Source organism: Taeniopygia guttata, chromosome 1A, assembly GCF_048771995.1.
Source record: "Taeniopygia guttata chromosome 1A, bTaeGut7.mat, whole genome shotgun sequence".
NCBI classification, from domain to species: Eukaryota; Metazoa; Chordata; class Aves; order Passeriformes; family Estrildidae; genus Taeniopygia; species Taeniopygia guttata.
In genome coordinates this window covers 36,607,425-36,629,004 of record NC_133025.1, presented here as the reverse complement: position 1 = coordinate 36,629,004, position 21,580 = coordinate 36,607,425, and the positions used below count along the sequence as shown (strand labels likewise).

The 21,580-nt window shown below is 38.7% G+C and overlaps 1 protein-coding gene across 2 annotated transcripts in view; it reads left to right on the top strand.

Moving 5' to 3' along the window:
* The first annotated feature begins 781 nt into the window (after positions 1–781).
* NAP1L1 (nucleosome assembly protein 1 like 1) overlaps positions 782–21,580 on the top strand; it is a 28,880-nt gene continuing 8,081 nt past the window's right edge. Inside the window, exons 1-9 of one of the 2 annotated variants that reach the window (XM_030260195.4) lie at positions 782–922; positions 14,614–14,648; positions 15,344–15,432; positions 16,534–16,636; positions 17,693–17,834; positions 18,295–18,375; positions 18,604–18,732; positions 19,233–19,304; positions 19,954–20,093. In XM_030260195.4, coding sequence (XP_030116055.1) covers positions 14,632–14,648; positions 15,344–15,432; positions 16,534–16,636; positions 17,693–17,834; positions 18,295–18,375; positions 18,604–18,732; positions 19,233–19,304; positions 19,954–20,093 — 773 coding nt within the window. In that variant the 5' untranslated portion in view covers positions 782–922; positions 14,614–14,631. The remainder of the gene's footprint in view (positions 923–14,613; positions 14,649–15,343; positions 15,433–16,533; positions 16,637–17,692; positions 17,835–18,294; positions 18,376–18,603; positions 18,733–19,232; positions 19,305–19,953; positions 20,094–21,580) is intronic. The other variant, XM_030260185.4, reaches the window with a different exon arrangement.

The window sequence follows — 21,580 nt, the reverse complement described above, 5'->3', positions numbered from 1 at the left end:
TAGATACATTCAGGGTGCAGATTGCTTAGACAAATAGATGGAAGAATTTGGTAAATTCCAAAGAATACACATTAAGTATTTGGCAATATATCCTCAGCAAACAGCTCTTATGCCATCACACCGAGGGTCTGGCCATCTCACCTAATTGAATTTGGAATCATCGGCTCCTTCCAGCCAAGGGGTTAGAAGTCTCAAAGACATTTACATTTCTGTAAGTTTAGTGTAGATCACAGATGTCTTCTCCAAGTGTGCTACGTGCTATTACTCAAGACTATGAGCATGGAGAGAAATGCTAGAAAGGAATACGTTTTAGGAACGGCTTTACTTGGAGCTCGGAGACAGGCATGACAGGCATTTGCAGGAAACCAAGTCCGGTAGGCAAGTACGGCAAGTCAAAATGGGAGGGTTGGAGCTGTTGTTGTCTTTGGCCGCTCATCCCAGCCAAGGCAGAAATGGTCGAAACTCTGATGAACCAGCAGGTGCTCAGCTTGGTTTTTCAAGGTAAGCTAGTACTGACTGTGGTTTTGTGGTACCTGCGGCCTGTGTGAATGGAGTTTACCTGTCCGAGTAAGTTCTACGTATGCTCAGGTGCCTTCAGAAGCTCTCGAGCTCGGGCTCAGGGCAGCGGCGAGGCGCCCTGACAGTCGGGCGGCTCCGCCCCGCCCGCCGCTGCCGGGCCGCGAGTCCGCTCGGGCCCAACCGCCTCGGCCAACGGCCCGCGCGCGCTCCCGGCCGGGGCGGGCGGGCGGCGCGAGGGCGCGCGCGCGCGTTGCCAGGAGACGCGGGCGGCGGGGGAGGGGGGTTACGTGGTGACGTTAATTCTATATGAGCGCGAGCGGCGGGAGCGCGGGTCCTTTCACCGCCGGCCGCGCGGCGCCTCCGCCTCGCTGCTCCTGAGTCACCGCCGCCCGCGGCCGCGCAGGTACCGCCGGAGCGCGGCCCCGCCGCCGCCGCTCCGGGCTGGGGGCACGGGGGGCACGGGGGGCGGGCGGGGGGCGCTGGGCCCCCGCTCCCTCGCGGGAAGGCCGTGGATGCCGGCCCGGCCTAGCGGGGCCGCTGGGCTGGCGGGACGCGGGAGGCCGGCGGTGCCCGTGCCACACCGGGTGCCCCCCGCGCGGCCCGCGGCGCGGCCGCGCCTCTGCTCGCCCCCCGGGCCCGCAGCGAGCAGCGCTGCTCGCCGCCTCCCGCGCGTCCCTCCGCCGCGCCCCGCGGAGCGCCCGGGCCGCGCTAGGCCGGGCCCGTGGCGCGGCCGACGCCGGGGGGAGGCGGGTCGGCCCCGCAACACGTGGGCGCCCGAGCGGGGCCGCGCCCGGCGCGGCCGGGGAGCGGGAGGGTGGCGGGGCCGGAAAGCGGCGCGGGGAGGAGCGGGTGAGCGTCCGGCCGGCCGCGGGGAGGGCGCGGGAGGGGCTCGGGCCGGTCCGGCGCGGGCCCCGCGCGGTGTGTGCGCACATGGCGGGGCGGGGAGCGGCGGATGGCAGCGCGCCGTGGCCTTGTGCCGCCTCCCGCGCCTCGTTCCCGCTCCCGTGCGGAGCTCGGGCGCGGGTGTGCTGTGCTGTGCTGCTGGTAGGGGGACCCAGAGATTCAGCCAGCAGGCGGGCAGCTCCCGCGTCCTGCCTCACGGTAGAGTGGTGTCCGGGAGTTCAACATGTCGCTTCTCCGGATGCCTGTTAGCTGGTATCACCCTAAGTAGTGTCCCCGAGGAAGGCTGAGAAACCACCTGGAGGAGTTAGTAACTACATGTGGAAATACTAACTTGTGTTCAGTATTCATCTAGAGCTATAAAACATACTCTGTATGTTCCATATGTATAACACATACACTTGTCTGTTCCATATTGACTGTTTAGGGTCCTTACACTGCCAATACTTGTGAGATTTTCAATATTGAATTAAAAAGCCTACCTCATTTGCTTGCCGAAAGAAAACACAAACTTTTTTTCAAACAACCAGTGTAATAATAATACAGCAGCACCATCTGCACTTTATCTCCAAGCTGCCTGCAGTTAGGTGTATGTTTCAAATCCTGTTGAGATACACTTAACATCTCATGTTCAATCTCATTTGTGGAGGGTAAGAGAAGTGGGCATGGTGTCTGCAAGGTATGACAAATACTCTCCTCGGCTCAGCGCCTCTTGGGATTTTAACATCTGCTGGTAGATGCTACATTAATTAGGCAGGAGATAGTGCCTGATAATTTTAATTACAGTCATGAAATTAAACTTGAGGTAAGAGTTAAGGCCTAAGGCTGTGAACTGCTGAAGGTGGTTCTTGACAAAAACGTTAGTAGCTTTTTAGCAGCCTTCCTGCTGAGCCCATTTTACAATGGTACTCTTTAAAGAATGGGAGAAGCACTGTACTTTGATTGAAGCAAGCTGAATGGTTTCCAGTCTCTTGTAAATCCAGAAATTATATTAATCCTTAGGGGAAGATATCATTTAAAATATACATACATGGAAATTTAAGTTACTTGGATGCTTCTACATGAGACAGAAGTTGAGGCTGCTCAGGCTTTGGGTACCTGAAACATTGATAGAAGTGCTTAGAACAGGCCACTGACACCTGAGCTTGTGTGTGTGTGTCCCACTTAGTCCTGTGAGTGATACATGTTAGCAGTCTTACTGCCCTCCACTTTTTCTGTGCTTTGTGACAAGTTGTGGCGATAATTTACTCTTGGTTTCTGAGGACTGAGTATTGTAGAATGCTGGTCCTGTGCACAGGTGGTAGGTTGGTGTTTTTCAGAGCTCCTGGTCTTTCTCGGACATTGACAAAGCTGGGAAGAGAGTGTTGGAAGCACACAGAAGTACGGTGCAGCATCTGTGCTGCCAGCCCATTGTTGCAAGAAGTGCCAGATCTGCTGCAGCGCTGTTTACATATACACAGTAATGCTCCCACCATCCTTGTGCATCATTTACCCCCTGCCTCACTCAGAAACTATTCCTAGGAGCAGGTGGGGGATTTGTTATGGTGACTGCTTGCTGAACACCCTGGAAAGGAGTGGTGTGTTTTTTTTCTTAGCTTTGGGCATGTGTGCACAAGCGAAACTGAAACTAAAGCGCTGTGGGCATGATGTTATGAATCTTTGTTAACAGAGTTTTCACAACCCTGAGCGAGACCTGGATCTCCTAGGCTGAGGCCATGTCCTCTAATACAGAACTCCACATCTATGAGGAAACTTTGGCTTACAGTGTACATTTGATAAAAATCTGTTTATTCACTAGGCTCCTAAAAGTTAAAGCAGTGGTAACACGAAGAGCTCGACTCAATCATGGCAGAAATTGTATTCTTTCAGGGAGTAAAATAGCTTGAGGTTATTAATTTCAATAGTGAAAAATCTTAGGAGGGGAGCAAGACATCTTCTATTTTGAATTTTGGTTCAATCCTTTGGTGAAAGCCAGTTTATTCCAGTAGAACAACAGGTATGGTGAACATGTCTCTGATATCTTCTTTTTACTCTCTGATATCTACCTTTTTACTAAAGTAGTTGTAATGCAGTTCATATTCAGGTTCTTGTGAAACAGCTGCAAACATGGCATATCTCTAACTAAGGACCTGATTTTAAAGGAAACTGCAGGAATTGGACAGGTTACAGAAAATGGAGATGCAGGTGCTCTTTCAATGCCTGTTTGTTTTTCTGCATCTGTATATACATTCAGTGCAACTTAAGCTCTGTGATTTTCCATGAGCTGGGAGTGCTTTGGTATTTGTGAGGTACTGATAGACATTTACACAGAAGACATAACTTTGCGGAGTGAAATGAGACTTTTTAATGCTGGTTTTATTTCAGTACAGCTGAGAAATCTTCTCAACTGGTCTGGGCAACTGCATTCCTTCAAGCTTCTCCTTAGGGAGGTGGCTAGTTAAATAATAGAGTGGAACTTCATAGTATGTGTTTAATCCAAGGAAGGGTTGTGATGATGGCTTTAAGGCTTATAGGTCAATGAATTATTTAGTGTTCAAAAGTGATTATAATTAAAGCTAATTCAATCTAGCTGGTTCTCACTCAGCTCAGAGGTTAGTGCATTTCCTCATCACCCAACATTGTTAATATGGAGAGTAGGTCTGGTGTCATAATGTGTTTGTCTAGAAAACCAGACATGCCTGGAAGGCATCACAGAAGTTGCTTGGGGATTCATTTGATGACCTTCTGAAAAATTAAGCTATTTGGAAGCAACGTGTGAGAGCTTTGAGGACTTCCTACACTAAATGATTATATTCTTTTCTGAATCAGCAAAGTTGTGCAGAAGTAGAAATCCTAATTACTGATGTGGCCTTGTGTATTTACTCATAACTTTTGACCTTAATTTTTCAGGACTACTTCACATATTGCAGATTAAAGGTTTAGTTGCATTCAATAAAAAAAAGTTTGCTGATTTACCTTTGATACTCTAGAATTACTTAAAAATACAAATTATTTAAGATATTAAGTAAATTGTATTTTCTTAAAAGATTAATCTTTTAAATGAATTTGTATCATCTGTTTAAATGAAGACATTATCTACATCCTAAATACTTGTCAAAGGTAAAACTGCAGGTCTTAGATGGAAAGCTGTTTAGATTTTAGTATTGGAAAATACAGATGCATTTCGGGGCTGTGTGCTTAAATGTATGTCTGCACAGACATGGCTTGAAATGGTGATGTCTCAGTTTAAATCTTAACTTGCCATAATGAATAGACAGTTTTCACTTCAGCTGTTTCAATTGGTCATTGAGGACTATAGAACAAAGTACTACTAGTTGCTCCTTGGTAGGTTTTTATGTTCAAAAGATGAAAGCAAATTTTAGATACAAAACTGGGGGTTTTGTATGCTTTGAAGCATTCAATTGATGATTTTACATCTATTCTCTAAAAAAACTATCACTACCACTACCAAATAACAAATGAACAAAGCAAACTTCACCCAAAACATGAGCAATACTAGAATTAGCCAAGTGTTGGAGATTCTTGCTACTAGATTTGACGAAATGGGTGCCTGAAATCTGGAATGGACAAACTATGACTTCTAAGACCCAGGATAGAAACATACATGCTTGTTACCTTTTCTCACCATCTGCACTATGATTGGTTCAATCTACTACTTTATTTAGGTATCGTTTAATATGCAGTGTTTCAAAGGAAGGAGAAGCAGTTCTTTCAGATTTCTTGTGGGATGACTTGCCCGTGAGGGAAAGTTTTGCTTTAGTTCAGGCCCTAGTTAAAAACGTGACAGACGCAGAAGAGCTGAGGAACACAGGGTACATGAAAAAAAAATTGTTCATATTGAAACCAAGTTTGAATCAGTTATTTTTGAACTTCTTGTTTATGTATGTATTTTTGTGTCATTTCTTGTTACTCTCCTCTCAAATACTATTGATATAAAATGTGAACTGCTTCTGTTGATCAGGTTTTCATTTTGCTAGGCCCTTAACTGAGCTAGTTCCTCTCTTCAGTGTTGAGCAGTGGATACAATATTTTCATTAAGGATACATTACTGAAGTACAGGATGATCATATTCTGTAATTGTATGTTTTAGTCACCATGCATTCACTTGAGATCTTGCCACTTCTGCATGTTGAAGTCTTCAGTGGTCTCCATGCCATTATATATGTCTTTACATAGCAGGTTTTTGACCTTTTGAATTCTAAAGTAGTTGGAATTGCATCTTTTTATTTGTTACTTCAGATTTCAATATTATGTATTTTGTCTCACATTGAGTCACCCTTTTAAGCTGTTGTTGTGATACTACAGTTTTGGAAATAACTCATCTTTGAATGTTGAAGTGTGAACTGGTATAGTGCTTTATGCTGTTTCTTGTGTGTGCAAGGTGGCTTTATCACAAACATGCTTGCTGTGTTTGAACTGGTGAGATCCTCACGACACAGCCTTTTGATTCTTTTACCACCATCTTCAGTGTTTTGGAGGTATCACAAACTTCTATGTTGGTGCCAAAGGCAAGATTGAGTGAAATTCACAAGAGAGTATTTCTGAAGATAACTTTGTAAACCGTGCTCAAGTTCTATGGATCAAGTTCTCTGTAGCCCTGATACATGTTTACGATTACTTTTTAAACTGCGCCTGTATTGGTTTGAAAATGGCTCAAACCATAAACATGGGTATTCTTCTGTTAGGTCTTTACTGCCAGTTGTAACGTCTCATCCCAATAGCCTCCAAAATGTGTTGAAGTTGTGGTTGTGTTCTTTTTTTTTTGTGCACACTAACTTGTTAGTTGAAAACTGTTTTAAAGTTGGTAGTGTAGTAGTGGTCTGGCTTCCATGGAAAAAATACTGAATAGAAGCTAACAAAGAAGTTGCTAAGTACATTTTTGGAATTTCAGTGGCTTCTTGGTTAGTGAATGAATTTAAAATTGCATTCATCATATGTTCTAGCAAGGAGCACACTTCTGAAACCTGTACATATTTTTCAGTATTTTATAACCTTCTTTTCATATAAGGATGCTTAGATGTTTTTGAAGTAAAATTGGATAAAAACTTAAATGCTGCAGTGGGTGAGTTTTGCAGATAGCAGTGTAATTGTCAATATGGTCGTGTTTGATTATGTGGCGATCTAGGCAGCCAATTAATGCTCTGTTTCCCAGTGTTTGATGTTGTGGTATGCACAAATTTGATTTTTTTTAAGCTGTTACAGTGCACCCTGCTACCTGAAGAATTTTGTTAAAACACAATTTTTTTTTATTACTTTGCCATTTTTTAGCAAACTGAATACCTGTACCAAAATGAACTGTATTGAGAAACACTGTCTTAGGAAATTTCAAGTATTTCCTTACACATGAAGACTTTGATTTCAGCCCTCTAGGATGTCTGCTGTTCTTCCCATTATCCATGATGGAAAGTAAAACCATAAAAAGCTACAGTGAGTATAAAAAAAAATCCAAAAAAGATCCTTGTTAATTTTTCCAGGTTTGGATTTAAACATGTTACTTCTCTAATAATGATAGATTGTTCTAAATAGAAATTGTTAGGTTTTCTGCTACAGAATCTTGGTATTCAGAACAAAGGCAACATTGTGTGCTAATTGCCCTATTTTTAGAACATGATCATGGAGCTCAGGTCAGTAGCATAGACAAGCATGTAGATATTGTTTGATAATAGTCCTGATTTTAATTTGTAATTTTGTAGTTCATCTCTTTCTCGATACGGAGGCTCTTTTCTGCTGAAAGAGTATGCAGGCACTATCTAATATGTAGTAAAAATACTACAAAGAGAGGAATTCAGTTTTTGTTGATTGAGTCCTCATTTCCTGATTCAAAAATCAGTTCAAGGGAATGCTTACAATGGGTTTCCACATGAATGGAAACAAATCCTGCAGTTACTAATAGCGGAGTAATAATACTTATATATGTATTATCCCTCTGTTTTGTGTTGAAGAATTTGACTTTGCTGTCAACTGACATTCTCATAGAAGTGTAGAGCAGTTCTAAGTTGAAAGGGTGGAAAATGTGTTTTCATGCTGTAACGTGTATAAATGTATTGTGCAGAGGCCTGCAAACACTAGTGAAGTAGTTGCATTGGCAAGTGGCTGAAGTTGGTGCTTTTACCTCAGGAGTTACTAGGAGGTGCAAAATAGTATCACTTGAAGGGGAAAGAACAGTTTCAGTTGTGTTGTGTTACTTGGTTCAGCATGCTAATGTTTTTATCATGTTTATTTGTTCTCTACAGTCAGATTCTGAATTTTGTATTACCATAAACGAGATGTGGCAGTACAGTTTCACAGTAACTTCAAACTTGCCTAACCAATTTCATGAGGTGTTATAAAAGGTACTTGCCTGTGACAGCTTCTGTCTCTTGACCCTGCTGTGACTTGTATAACTGAAGGTCTAACAGTGTACAAAGAAATGCTTTGAACATTTTTTAACTTTACTATCGTTCAAACATTAATGGAAGGAAGGGGCTATAGGGTTATGCATAGCTAAGGAGGAACTACAATAAGCTTTTCCAGCAGGGTTTACTTTTCTCTGACTTGAAGATCATTCAGAAGAGAAACTGGTTGTTCCCTTTATGAAAGGAATGTATCTCTCATGTGATATGAGTGCTTCCCATCTCAGATATTTAAGCTCATGTGCTTAGCTAGAAGTTGTTCTGAGTGTATTTTGTGAAATGCCGCTTCTTCAAATTTCTTACCGTTTTCTGTTTTGTCAGGATACCTTACTTCAGCTTCTGCTAAAAATTCCTATATATTGCCATGCCAGTTAGCATTTATGCTGTTAACTGTGTGTGTCTTTTGCACACATTGGATGAGTTTGTGCTAGCACAGTAAGTTGTGTCAATACTGCAAGAGTCCAGTGTCACCTTCTTGTGACTGTATTGAGGCACCTGGATTCCTTGCTTCCACTGACCATTAGCTCCTTAGTCTCTTTATGCAGAATTTAATAGCTTTTATATTAGTATTGTAGTCTTTATTATATCTTACTCCTGTATTCTGTGTTTGTATTTGGGCAGACAGTTTAAATTATCTCTTCCAAATTTGCAAATTTAAATAAATTTTGTCAGTTTTTGTTTCTACATTAACAGTTAGAAATCTTTTGTTAACAAAATAACTTTGAGGCACTAATAAAGGTATTGTCTCTGGAGAGTTCAGTGGCTGATAAAGTCTTTCATCACACAGATGAGGTATCTTTATATTCTAGCACTGCACTTATCTGCTCATTTGATTGAGATTGATTTTCTTTTTTGGACCATCAGCTTTCCTAAGAAGGCATATTCTTTCCCCAAGATGAGTGATATAATCTGTTTAACATGTTTATCTGCTGTGTTAATCATAGAAACATGGAATTGTTCAGGTTGAAAAAGGCCTCTTCTCTAAGACTGAGTCCAGCTGTTAACTCAGCACTGCTGTGTTCACTGCTGAACTGTGTCCCCAAGTGCCACATCAACACATCTTTTGAGCACTTCCAGGGATGGTGATTGCAGCACTTCCCTAGGCTACTTGTTTCAATGGCTGACAACCTTTTCAGTGAAGAAAGTTTTCATAATATCCCATCTAAACATGCCCTGGTGTAGCTTGAGGCCATTCCCTCTCATCCTGTTGCTTGTTTAGCTGGGAGAAGAGACCACTCCCCAGCTACAGCCTCCTTTTGGGTTGTAGCAGGGAGTGATGAGGTCTCCCCTCAGGATAATAATAGATACAATATCCCCTTGTTTTATAACCGGTTTTCATTCTAGTGGTAATGGATGTATGAATTTGATCTCATAGATATAAAGGAAACACTCGGTCTTCTGCTTTATTTATTCCCTTTTAAAATGATATTTTAACCTGATGCATTATTCAATTGCTTCTTTTTGAAAAAGAGCTATTTTTTCCTCTTAGTTACTACTGTATGGTCTTCTCTTCATATAAATTTACCTGTCCAATGATTGCTACCATAGCTTCTACTAACAGTTTTGGAATGAGTGATGCATTTTTGGGCTTGTAGTACCAAGACATTTCAAGTGTGAAACTCATGTACTGTGCACTTTTCAAACAGTTCACTCAGTTCTCACAGAATTGTTTAGGTTGGAAAAGACCCTTAAGATCACTCTGCAGAGCATCTGAGCTCTTTAAAGTTACAAACCTCTGTTAGAGGTTTTGAGCAAACTACCTCAAGAATTACTTTGAACATCTGCAAAGAGTGTTTGCTAATGGGTGTCTACACTATTATAATTTTTGTTTTCATATTTAATGATGATTATGTAAGGAGAAATCTTAAAAGTTGCCCTGGAATTCTAGGCAAGAACATCAGCTAGGAGTAACTTCTACTGAATGTATTGCTCTCGAGTTTCCCAGTCTTTAGTGAGAGTTGAACTTGGTGTCATTTGTCTGGCACCTTTGGTTTCTGCGCATATTGCAAATAATTTACCAGACTTAATCCTGATGATTTTTTTAATACAACTAGCTGTCCTCCTGTGTGAGCAGTTTGTCTAGAGAACGGGAAGAGGTGTTTCCTGAAAGGGAGGGGTATGGTACTGTTTGTGGTATGCACAGAGATGCTGAACAGCTGAGATGTGTTGTCAGCCTGCCAGCCTTGGGGCTTGTGCAGAAAAGCTGTTGTTTTGCTGGAAGAACTGTGTCTCAGGAATGTCTTGCTGTCTCAGCTGACTTGTAGTTCACCTCGCTGTGACCTGTCTTCCTGAGGGCGAGCGGATGTCCGGGTAATCTAATAGTGGTGTGCTTACTTGGGACGTTAAAGCTGATCTGAGAAAGAAAAGGCTTCTTACCAAAGCCTGTGTCCTAGCTGTAATACGGCTGGTGCCTCTGTGCAAATACAGGTTAGTTTCTGTGTGGATAAAGGAAAGATTAGGAGGCACTGAACACTTGGAGTTTGTATTTCTGTCTTCACTTATGCAAAATTACTTAGTGAAGAAACGATAACCCTTGAAAACTGAAAGCTCACTAATGACTTACTTGAGGATGAGAACATGAACATTCTGCTTGTATCAAACTCCATTTCTTGAAAAACATGACAGTTTAACAAGATCAAATGTCCTTTAAGCCTAATGAAAATAGTAAACTGTCACACAGTTTTGATAAGTTATAATTTTTAGGGGGGTTTTGCTAATTTTTAATAATTCTGCAGGATGTACTCAAAACAATGGGTAGGTTAGTGCTGGATTAAGTCTTCCAACCTTTTCCATTTTGATAAAGAATGTGCTTTCTTGTAATGGCAGGCAGACTTAAGGTACCTGTATAAAAGAGGTTTTAAATTTAAACCTACAGGAAACTTGCACTGTAGCTCGCTTTTCTGTACTTTTGCATTCTTTTTGTAGCATGAACTTCCTACACATTCTCTTTCAAGCCCTGAAAAAATAACTTGCTTTTCTTCTGCATATTTTTACAAGCAGCAAAACATTGGCAGTAAAGCCTGTAGGCATCTCTGTATTTGACCATAATGCAGTCTACTGCATTCAAACAGTGGCTGTAGTTGTTCAAGTAACAGGGGAATAAAATATTTTACTAGTAAGGTTTTTGCATGCTGGCTTTATACAGGGATGTAGACTACCTTTTATTTGTGCTCATAAGCCTCTTCATGCAGTATCTTAGTCCAAAACTTGTCACCTAGACACTGAGGCTTGAAGTAATAGACCAGGTGTATCCAGGTTTGTTATAATCCTGCACTGACGACTGGTGAACTGACATCTCCCTGGCACTACTTCAGGGAGTGGTGCTAGTGGTTATGTTGCTCACATGCCAAGGTGTAGCTGCTGTTCATGAACCTAAATGAACTTAAGAATGAACTGGGAAGGACAGCTGTGTCTTATGGAGAGTGGAGTGAAATGAGTTCTATATTTAAATATTTAGTGCTCGGGAGAAATTGCAAAATAAATATATAGTGATCTAATGTTATTGATTATGGTATGTAGTGTATTTGAAGCTAAAGACTAGACCAGCACCTTGAACTGAGATTGCTCAGAGATAGTGGAAGTTGATTGCTCTTAAGGAATGCATTTTCTCAGTGCTTTTCTGCAGTATTTTTGTTTCTGTTTGGGTTTTTTTTTTTTTTTTAGCCAGTAGGGCTGTCTTTGCAGAAAAACTTATGGTTGTTTAAGTAAATGACAGTAAACAAAATGTGATGCAACTACATCTCTTCTATGCTAGTGGGTTGCACAGATTAGCCTAAATGTCTGCCAGCGTAATTTTCTTGGCAGTGCCTTGTAGTCTTCTTACTCAAGAATAGTTGTCTAGAGCTGGCAGATAATTTTCATGACAGACACTAGTATCTCCTCAGTTTGCAGAAGAACTCTTCCAACTGTGTACATTCTGATACTGAGTTGTATAAAAATGGAGGGAAGATTAAAGGATGGGACATGAAAAAGACTGCTGCAAGAATAGGAAAAATTGGATGAGAGAGAGAAACACACTAGAGGGAGGCTCTGAAGCTGACAGCTGCTTGATACAGTCTATTTTAATTTCAAAAAAATCTTTGAAGAATGTTATTCAAAGTCTTTGAGTAAACTGGGCCATAATTTGAAACCATACAGTGCTTGCAGGGATTGTTGAAGAGCCAGGAAGCAGAGAGTGATAACTGCCCATTGCAATGAGGAGAGAGAGGCAGGTGCTGCAATCCCACAGGGTGCTGTAGTGAGATTAATCCTTTAGCATGATAAGAAATTATCTTGGAAAGAGGATGAACAGTAAAAGGATGGATGAAAGTTTGTGATGACAAGTAGTTGTTCAGAGGTGAAAACAAGGGCCTAGTGAGGAATTCAGTAACAGGATACTGCTGGTGAAACTTTCTCTGCTACAAAGTTGCATGGTGTAGAAAAATCTTTAAACTGATCTCTGAGCTGAATATTGCTACTGAGAAACTTGAGTGATATCATCAGTTTACCTGCATGGTTTTGGGGAAAATTAAGACTAGCTTCTGAAATAAAAATTTGTTCTGACATTGTCAGATACCTACACTTCTGATACTGTGTGTTTTTTTCTGAATGTAATTGAAAGTTACAAGTGTTTCTGGGAGAATTCTTACCATGTCATTGCTTTTTTCCAAGGTATTGGCTAATGGCCCTTGTTGGAGGTGGGATGGATGCTTCTTAATGTTTTTAGGCATCATTTGGTCGTAGCCAATCTTATTTTCATTTGGGAAAAATGCTTAAATGAACTGTGGAAGTTGGTCTCTTTCAGAAAACCTCTAAGGTGTTTCAGCTACTGTTTCATCTAGCCCATTGACTTGGAGAGACCACAGGGTTTGTGCTGCCACTGGTCACATGTTTCTTGAAAGGACTACCTTCTGTTTTATGGAAAGTAAAGCTTTTTTTTTGATAGGGAGAACAGAGAAGGGAAATGCTGATCTCTGCAAGGAGCATCACTGTGTTGCATTTGCAAAAAAATGTATGAAAGGCAGGTGAGCTATGCATCTTGTGCTCTTTTGCACAGCAGTACTGTGAGTCTCCTTGAAATGGTCCTGCATTAAAAACAGGTTAAGAGGAAGTGTGTAAAGAAAAAGTAGTATATTTTTCGTGGATACAAGGTTGTGTATATCAAAAATAATGGTAATTGCTACATTGGGAACCTGTATGTGAGAGTTGTATTATGCTTTCTGTTCATGTAGGTCTTCAGGGCATGCTATCTTTGAGAATGGTATTCAAAGTAGAGTATTTTGAATTGTTGCAGGGAATTGTTACGTGGGTAAAACTGACATCACAAGACAAGCAAATGTGATCCGAATAAAATGAGTCAAGAATATTTCTGTAAATCCTCTTACTGAATTCTTAGATGTTCTTTGGTTTATAGCAGTGCTGCCATCCTATTTATTAGAAAATACTGTATTATTTTTCTGAAATAGATGGACTTGGTTCTCCAGCTTTTCTGCATATAGGGGTTTGAATATTTTTGATTACATTCTAGATCTTTATTTGGCACTATGAAATTGTGGTCCTAAATGAGGACATCAGATACCTTCTTTCCTTGTAATTCTTGGGAAGTACTTACGAAACCAGAAAAAATATATTTAGATTATATTTACATAAAATGTGGGTGTTTATTTCTGAAGTTTAGATTCTAAGATGTTTCTTCATATTAACTGTTAATATCCAGTTTTTGTCTTACACTTTGGACAGATCAAACAGTTTTCTCCTTTTCTGGAACACATCTGTCCAACACTTTGCTGAAATTCCCATTTAAATGCATTGTAAGGAGGTGAAATTCCTGAAGGAAACTGGAATTTGTTTAGCTTACAGGAGAGCCGGTAAATGGAGAGTCTAAAGCATTGGTTTCCTTGCTTTTTGGACCAGCAAATTATTACTGGTAGTTGAAGCCTCCTGAATTACTGGCAGATGGTACTAAAGGGACAGTCTTTTCGTATGCATAGTATTGTGTTAGACTTCAAGTTACCTAAAGCATATTTTTGGAGAGTAGACTCCCAAGTATCATTTTGCTTGTAGAAAATGTTATTTATTTTATAATATATTTGAGAACATAGGTTCTTCATGGTATGCAAGAATTGTAATAGTTGCTATATTAAATGTTTCTAGTTACTGTGTATGGAATATGTTTATGATTTTACTGAGATATTTAAGAAAATTGTGGTCATTCTGAACATGGGAATTAGTCACGTTAAATAGCCTGGCACCTGGCATCATTATTTTTGGTAAAATGTTGCAGTATTGTGGCTATTCTGAGGAACGACTTGGATTGGTTTTGTAAAGTTGGGATTAAAAGTAAAGCCACGAAAAGGCATCTTCATTCTTAAATTGTTTTAGCTGTAAGTATGTTCTGTCTGCAATTACATGCTGGAAATGAGCAAACAGTTACCAGCACCCTTTTTGCTTCAGTTTTTCTCAGGTTATATTCCACTTTTATACTTAGGACTAATTTTCAGTCAGTGATATTAGTACAGTTGTAAGAGCCAAAACTCAACATGGCATTTTGCTGGTACTTGGTACTTCAGTTTATGGGAATAGATCTATAGGTTCTAAACCAGAACAAAGTTTCTCAAAATTTCTGTATGTTTTAGACTGAGGGCTCAAAATGTGCAAGGGAGATGTGCCACGCTTCAGACTGTAATATGTATTTATCATGTTTCATAAAACTGACAGGGCTTGTGTTTCTTTTAGTATTATGGCATGTGACCATAGAGTTATAACTGAAATCTAGTGCTGCTGTTCTTATGTGTTTTTTCTTTTTTTTTTTTTTTTTCCCTAGTGTTTGAAATCCAGCAGAATGGCAGACATAGACAAGTAAGTAAAACCTATAGGTTACTGAGGCTCTGAGTGTGTTCTGTGCTGTACTTGACATGGCTGGGCTCTCCAGATACTGGATAGGCAGGGTCTAGGTACTGACCCTGAGCACTGTGGCAAGACCTGAGGTTTACAACATGTGGGAGAAAAGCTTATGTTGCTCATGATAAATGGGTTTGTGATCTTAATTGTAAGTAAATAAAAAAGTGGAAGAAGGCACGAGTCAACTTCCTATGTTAGTTGGAATTCAGGAGGGGAAAAGAAGCTAATATTGCCCATTCCTATTGTTTCACTCTGTGAAGGGTTTTTTCTATACTTTGAGTGCTCTTATTCTGTGGCATTTGAAGTATAGTGTAGGTAGGTGATCATATGCACAGTTCTTGAGGCCTGCACACCTTAAGGAGGATATGTGGAGCAGAAAGAGGCTTTGACTGGTTGATAAGAGCAGGAGATAAAAGAGTTTTTTATAAAAGGAGACTTTATAATTCTGGAAAGTTGCTAATTCTTTAAACTGTTCTGGGATTGTCAAACATGAAATTCTGTGAAGACAAATTTGATTTTGTTTGGCTATTAAGACTTGTTTGTCAAAAGATGCAACAGTTTGTTTCTACCCACATAATATCTAGTTTGAGCTCTTTAAGCTCCTTACAGTATAAAATTAACTTCTTGATGATGTTATTGAATATTTCTAATAGCAAAGAACAGTCTGAACTTGATCAGCAGGACATGGAAGATGTTGAAGAAGTAGAAGAAGAAGAAACTGGTGAAGATGCCAACAGCAAAGGTAATGTTGAGACCAAGAGTTTCTAAACCTCTAAGCATATGTACTTTCTAGTTAGTGTGTTAAAAAGCTTTTACTGCAAAAAAACAAGGAAGTGGTAGAACAATTTCAGACGTGCAGTTGTGTTTAAGTTCTGAAGCAAGGACTTTTTTTTTCAAATTCTGTGATTTTTATTAGCTGTTTGCAGTTACTTATTACAGTCATGGTTAAGGTTCAGGCAGTGCTGGCCACCTGTATAGTTGGAAAAGACAGGATTATTGTTGATATGTAACAGGATTGTTTCAAAACTGAAAACAGTTAAAAACTTCACACATGTGAAGCTTTGGGTATAAAAAATTAATGTGCATATGTGTGTGTGTATTGCTTTCTTTTGATTAGCTGCTAATAATTTGCTGCTGAGTTGACAGTGAACAGAACAAATCATGCTTAGTGTTACTACTCTTGAAATTAATAAATCCTTTTTTATTCCCCCCTCAACAAAAAACATAAGCTCATATCAAAATACTTGTTTTGTCAGTGCTGAACAGTCTTACTCATGCTTCGTATTTAAAGCGTGGGGGCACAGATGGAATCTAAAGAGCAATTAGCCAAAAAAAAAATTAACTAATAATCTCTACTATAAAATTACTTGGACTGGTAATAGTGCCATGTTACGTGTTTGCTTGAACAGAATAATAACATTAAAATAGAACATTTTGCTCAAGATGTTTTGCTTTGCTAATCTATTGAAAGAAATGTTTTCAAAACTGGATTGCAAAATTTTGGGGAACACGTTCATTAGCAGAAGTAATTAAATGGTATATAGTAATTAAATGGTAAGTATTCAGGTGTCCCACAGGAACCTAGAGAGGAATAATGAGTATTTTCAGTGATTTCCCAGCTATTTTAGGTGAGAATCAGAGGGGAAATTATACTCTAGGAATCCTGGAGGGAAATCGGATTTTATAAATCAGAAGCATGTTTTAGTAGTAGGGAGACTAAACAGTTCTTCTGCATCTGTAATTCTTGCTTGTCTAATTTTCTTTATTTTTATGCATAAGTTTTCTTTCAAGAGTGGTCCAAAAGATGCACTTTGTGTTTACATAATCTTCTTTTTTCATGTAGCTCGGCAGTTGACTGTGCAGATGATGCAAAATCCTCAGATTCTTGCAGCCCTTCAGGAAAGACTTGATGGTTTGGTAGGAACATCTGCAGGATATGTAGAAAGGTACAGCATTTGTTTAGCATGAGCAGAGTGTTAAAATGGTTATTTTGTTTTCTGAACAGTGTTGTCTATGGCATTAGTGGTCGTAAACCACTGTGCTGCTCAGATAGCAGAAAAACTAATATGGTCTGTCTGTAGTGCATCTCAGAATTGAAGAGTTTTTATTTGAGGTTTTATGAAGAAAAGAATGGTAATATTTACAGTGGCTGATGTTTTCCTCTGCATTTACAGTATGGCACACTTCTTAGGATATTTTCCTGCTCCTTGGAATCCCTTGTAGCTTTGCCTTAGTCATGAAACATCAGTTATTTAAACTATAAACAGATTCTTGGAGGCCTGGTGTCTCTAATATAGTAATTTTATGCTTAGACTGTAAGCATTAGCTGATACAGGAATGTTATTAGCAGTACTTCATGTGGTTTTCTGATGTATCAAAACTTGCTGTGAATTCTTGCCAGAGTTTTCAATAGTTGATTGGCATTTATGAGGCATGCAGTAATTGCTTTCCTTTTACACATTTCTAATACAGTGGCTCATTTAGCACACCAGTTCTGGCTCACTTTGGGTCAGACAGTGTGTTTAAAGACAGTGCTATCAGCTGCTGTGCTCAGTGAAACAAAGCAGCAAATTTTGAAGATTAAATTTCTAAACAAATAATAACTCAAGTATCTTGTACTTTTTCATAAAACCAAGCAAATGAATGGTGAGACCTTTCTTAGTTGTACTCAATACTATGATTTTACTTTGTTACTCATTAATAATGTAGAACTTATTTTTAGAAGAAAGATTTACTGCACAAATTTCTCTCATGATTTACCCAGGTATTTGGAATACTCTGGTTCTAACTGTGATTAAGCCTCAGTTTAAGAGCTTCTGCTAAGGATTTGAGTCTTGCTGGTGAAATTGGTTGCAACTTTGATTTAAATTTCTAAAGCTTAAAAGAGAGTGTAAAATGTATTGTGGCACAAGTTGGTTAACTTGCAAGGGATCTGGTTAAGGAGAAAGCAATATGTGCTTAAAATACAGTGTTAGTAACAGTTCTGTCACTGAATTTTTCAGCTTGCCTAAAGTTGTTAAAAGACGTGTGAATGCTCTCAAGAACCTTCAAGTTCAGTGTGCACAGATAGAAGCAAAGTTCTATGAGGAAGTTCATGAGCTGGAAAGAAAGTATGCTGCTCTCTATCAGCCCTTATTTGACAAGGTATTTTAGTGCTATTCTGATTTGTACTTTAAAGCTTCATCTGAAATACAACAAGGGAATGTAAAAACCAGAAAACTTACTCGTGTTCCAAATGACTTTGTTCTCATATATGCTCCTTCAATTCAATTGATAGAGTTTTGCCATCCAAGTTAATATCAACTAAGATTAAGAGAGTAAAAAGTTAAGTCTGTTCCATAGTTACCAAAATTACTTCAGTATGTCAAACCTCATTTTAATTGAACAAATGTCAGATGGTACTGTAACTTTTCTGGTACTTTGGTGTTTATTTTAGTGTGTTGAAAACCTCCTAACTGCTGAATCAATCTTCTAGAGCCAGAAGAAAAGGTAGATAGTTAATGTATTACTAACTGTGTAATTTAGGATTAGGAATTTATTGGTTAGGGCATTGCTGATTGCAATGACTGGGAAATTAGAAAATATTCTTGGTTTAATCTTCCAGAGAAGTGAAATCATCAATGCCATTTATGAGCCTACAGAAGAAGAATGTGAATGGAAAGCAGATGTTGACGAAGAAATTTCAGTGAGTATCTTAATCAGTTCTCATCAGTATCTCAAGTTTTAGCATAAAACAAGAATCACTAAGCTGAATTTTTTTAAAAAAACAAGTTTGTAATGATTACTTGCTATTAATAATGATGATAATTCTTAATGGTTACTTAAACATCCACATGACACTGGTATCAACAAAGTACTGATGAACCTTATGAGCACTCTTAAAATTAAGGAAACCAAATATTTTTTTCTCAAGGATGAAATGAAAGAGAAAGCTAAGCTTGAAGAAGAAAAAAAAGATGAAGAAAAAGAAGACCCTAAAGGAATCCCTGAGTTTTGGCTGACAGTATTCAAGAATGTGGACTTGCTCAGTGATATGGTTCAGGTAGGCAGTGGTCTGGCTTTGTTTAAAGTTGCACTGGTAATTAATCCAAGTGTCTTAAAGAAAGCAGTGGAAACACTATGATACTTGATATGTCTGTTGGAGAGCAATAATGGAACTGTTACATGGATGTCGTCTCTGGTAACTTTTTAAGTGAGAGTACAGAGCACCGAAATAACCTACCTGCTGTTTTATTTCTTGAACCTATTCTACAATACTAATAAATTTTAGGTACCTACAGAAGTGTGTTTGGAAAATGTATTAGACATTAGTAAAAATTGTACGTGGTGTTTGCATGTGTTTTGGTTGTATACTATATTGGGGACTCTGTAACAGCCATTGTTGCCATCTGCTGGTCATATTCATGGAAGTATTTCAGTGTTGTAACAAGGTTTTTTTCTAAGTAAAATTTGTCCTAAACATGTTTTTTTATCTCTGTGAGGCCTTAAATGTGTGTGTTATTGAATGTTATGAAAATTAAATACACTGTGTTTTCTCTACAGGAACATGATGAACCTATCCTGAAATATTTAAAAGATATAAAAGTGAAATTTTCAGAAGTTGGACAGCCTATGGTTAGTTTGACTTATTAAACAAGATTACTTTTTTTGTTATCTTAAGAATTAGCTGTATTTTAGCAACATGGTCTGTGATAGCCAATTGTCTTGTGGAAATCATGAGAAAATACACAGCTGCTGTTTCTGACAAAGCAGTACAAGGTCTAGTGCTAGTCTTGCATCACCCTGTTTATGAATGTATACTAAATTTAACCTTCAGCTTCTGATGAGATTTGCCTTAATAATAGCTGATAACTTAGGTTTCACCATTGCATTTTGATACCTTTGGGTACTTTTTGTGTAACTGCTGTAATTTCATGTATTTCCCTGGCAGAAATCAGACAGTTTTTTAAGTTGTAATATTTTTAAATTTAGATTTATAAATTTAAATTTATTTTAGCAATTTCCTGATACATTAGTAGCAGGAAATCTGTGTGCTGGGAGACCTGTCATTACTGCAAACAGTATAATAACTAGAAAGTGCAAGATCAAGTAAATGAAAATATTTGAAGATTTATTGTACAACTTGGATAGCAAATTCTAGAATAAGTTATGGATGTATAGGAAAAGGGTGTATTCTGTTGCATGTGTATTGTTGGATTTAAGTGTTAAAAAGTTAAAGGTGTTTGTAAATAACTAAAGTTACTGTTCTGCAATTCTTTTTAAGAGTTTCACATTAGAATTTCATTTTGAACCAAATGACTACTTCACAAATGAAGTGTTGACAAAGACGTATAGAATGAGGTCAGAGCCAGATGATTCTGATCCCTTTTCCTTTGATGGACCAGAAATCATGGGTTGTACAGGGTAAGTGCTAATAGATAGCTTTAAGGCAATATAACAGGTTTTTCCTTAGCATTATCCTGCTGTAGAGTTTTACAGCATCTTGTGGCAGTGCTGGAAAAGATACTTCCCCTAGTAACTTAGGAACAACTAGGTTTGACATGAGTTTTTTATTTGTTACCAATAACTTTAATACAATATAGAAAAAAAAACATTGTATAGCATAATTTATAAGCATATATATTATGTAGGCATATAAATTAAAAATGTAGTCAGTATTTGTTTAGAAATACTGTTCTGCAATCACTAAAGGTGAATTGAAAGTGGATAGTGCTATCTTTTAGTAGACCTGGATAGCTTTTGCTAGAATTTGATGGCTTCTTTTAATATTTCTGTATTTCTGACACACAGCATTTTGAGGAGTTTATTCCAGATTTACTTTTTATATTGCAGTTGTCCATTTTGTTTTATAAGCATTGAATATTTGCCTTTGAATGTCTGTCTATTTGAGAAATGGAGAATAGTCATCACAATTCCAGGTTACTCTTTTTAAATAGCAGTCACATTCCTTTCTTAGTGAAATATTTAGTTTTAAATTAGTTAAGTAATTTTTTCTCTACATGTCCATTCCTTGTGAGCAGGGGGATGAGAGAAAACTATGTTGTACATAATTATTATGAGTACACTTGGGCCTTTTCACTAGTTTTTCTGTTCAAGTCTCCAGTGTTCTGACTGCTCTTCTGAGCGAGAACAATGAAGTTACAGCCTATCACTGCATAGCCAGTGTTGGTTTTACTCTTAAATTAATCTCCAGTTGCTCATATTGACTTATTTACCTCTTTATTTCTCAGTCACGTAACATATTTTGCAAAGTCCTGTAAGATTTAGTTTTAAGTGCTTGGGTAGCTTTGGTTAAACTGTTTAGTTTTCTCCAGTTTGGATTGACTGTAAAGTCATGGATCTTGTCAGATTTTGGTGTGAGATGCCACTGCTTCTGTAAAAATTATTATCTCTTGGTCCTTGTTTACTCTTGTAGCTAGGACAAGCCCCTTCTTATTCCAAAGTAACTCACTCAATTTGAGTCTGTAAAAGAATCTAATCAGAAACTTCTGCAAATGCAGTCAGTTTCACTGATGTGACTTTTTCATTTACTTGTCGCCAGAATGCTTTGACTGTTAGGGAAGCCTGTAGGCATGATTTTGCTTTGCAAGCAGGATAGAAATAAAAAACCCCAAAACGACAAAACCCAGACAAATGAATATAATACAAGAGGACAAAACCCTCACAAACAACTCAAAAGCAGCCAAAAACTACGTGCCTTCTTGATGCATTGCTTTAAGGACTTACTGGTTATAATGATAGGTGTGGTGAACTTTGGCATATTAGTAATATGCCCAAATATGACATTGCTTTATAATGGATGAGTGGCTCTAAAAGTGGTGCAATACTAGTTGTTGATAGAAAACTAGGCAGTACTTGGTAGCTAATGAAAATTAGCATTTCAGAGATTG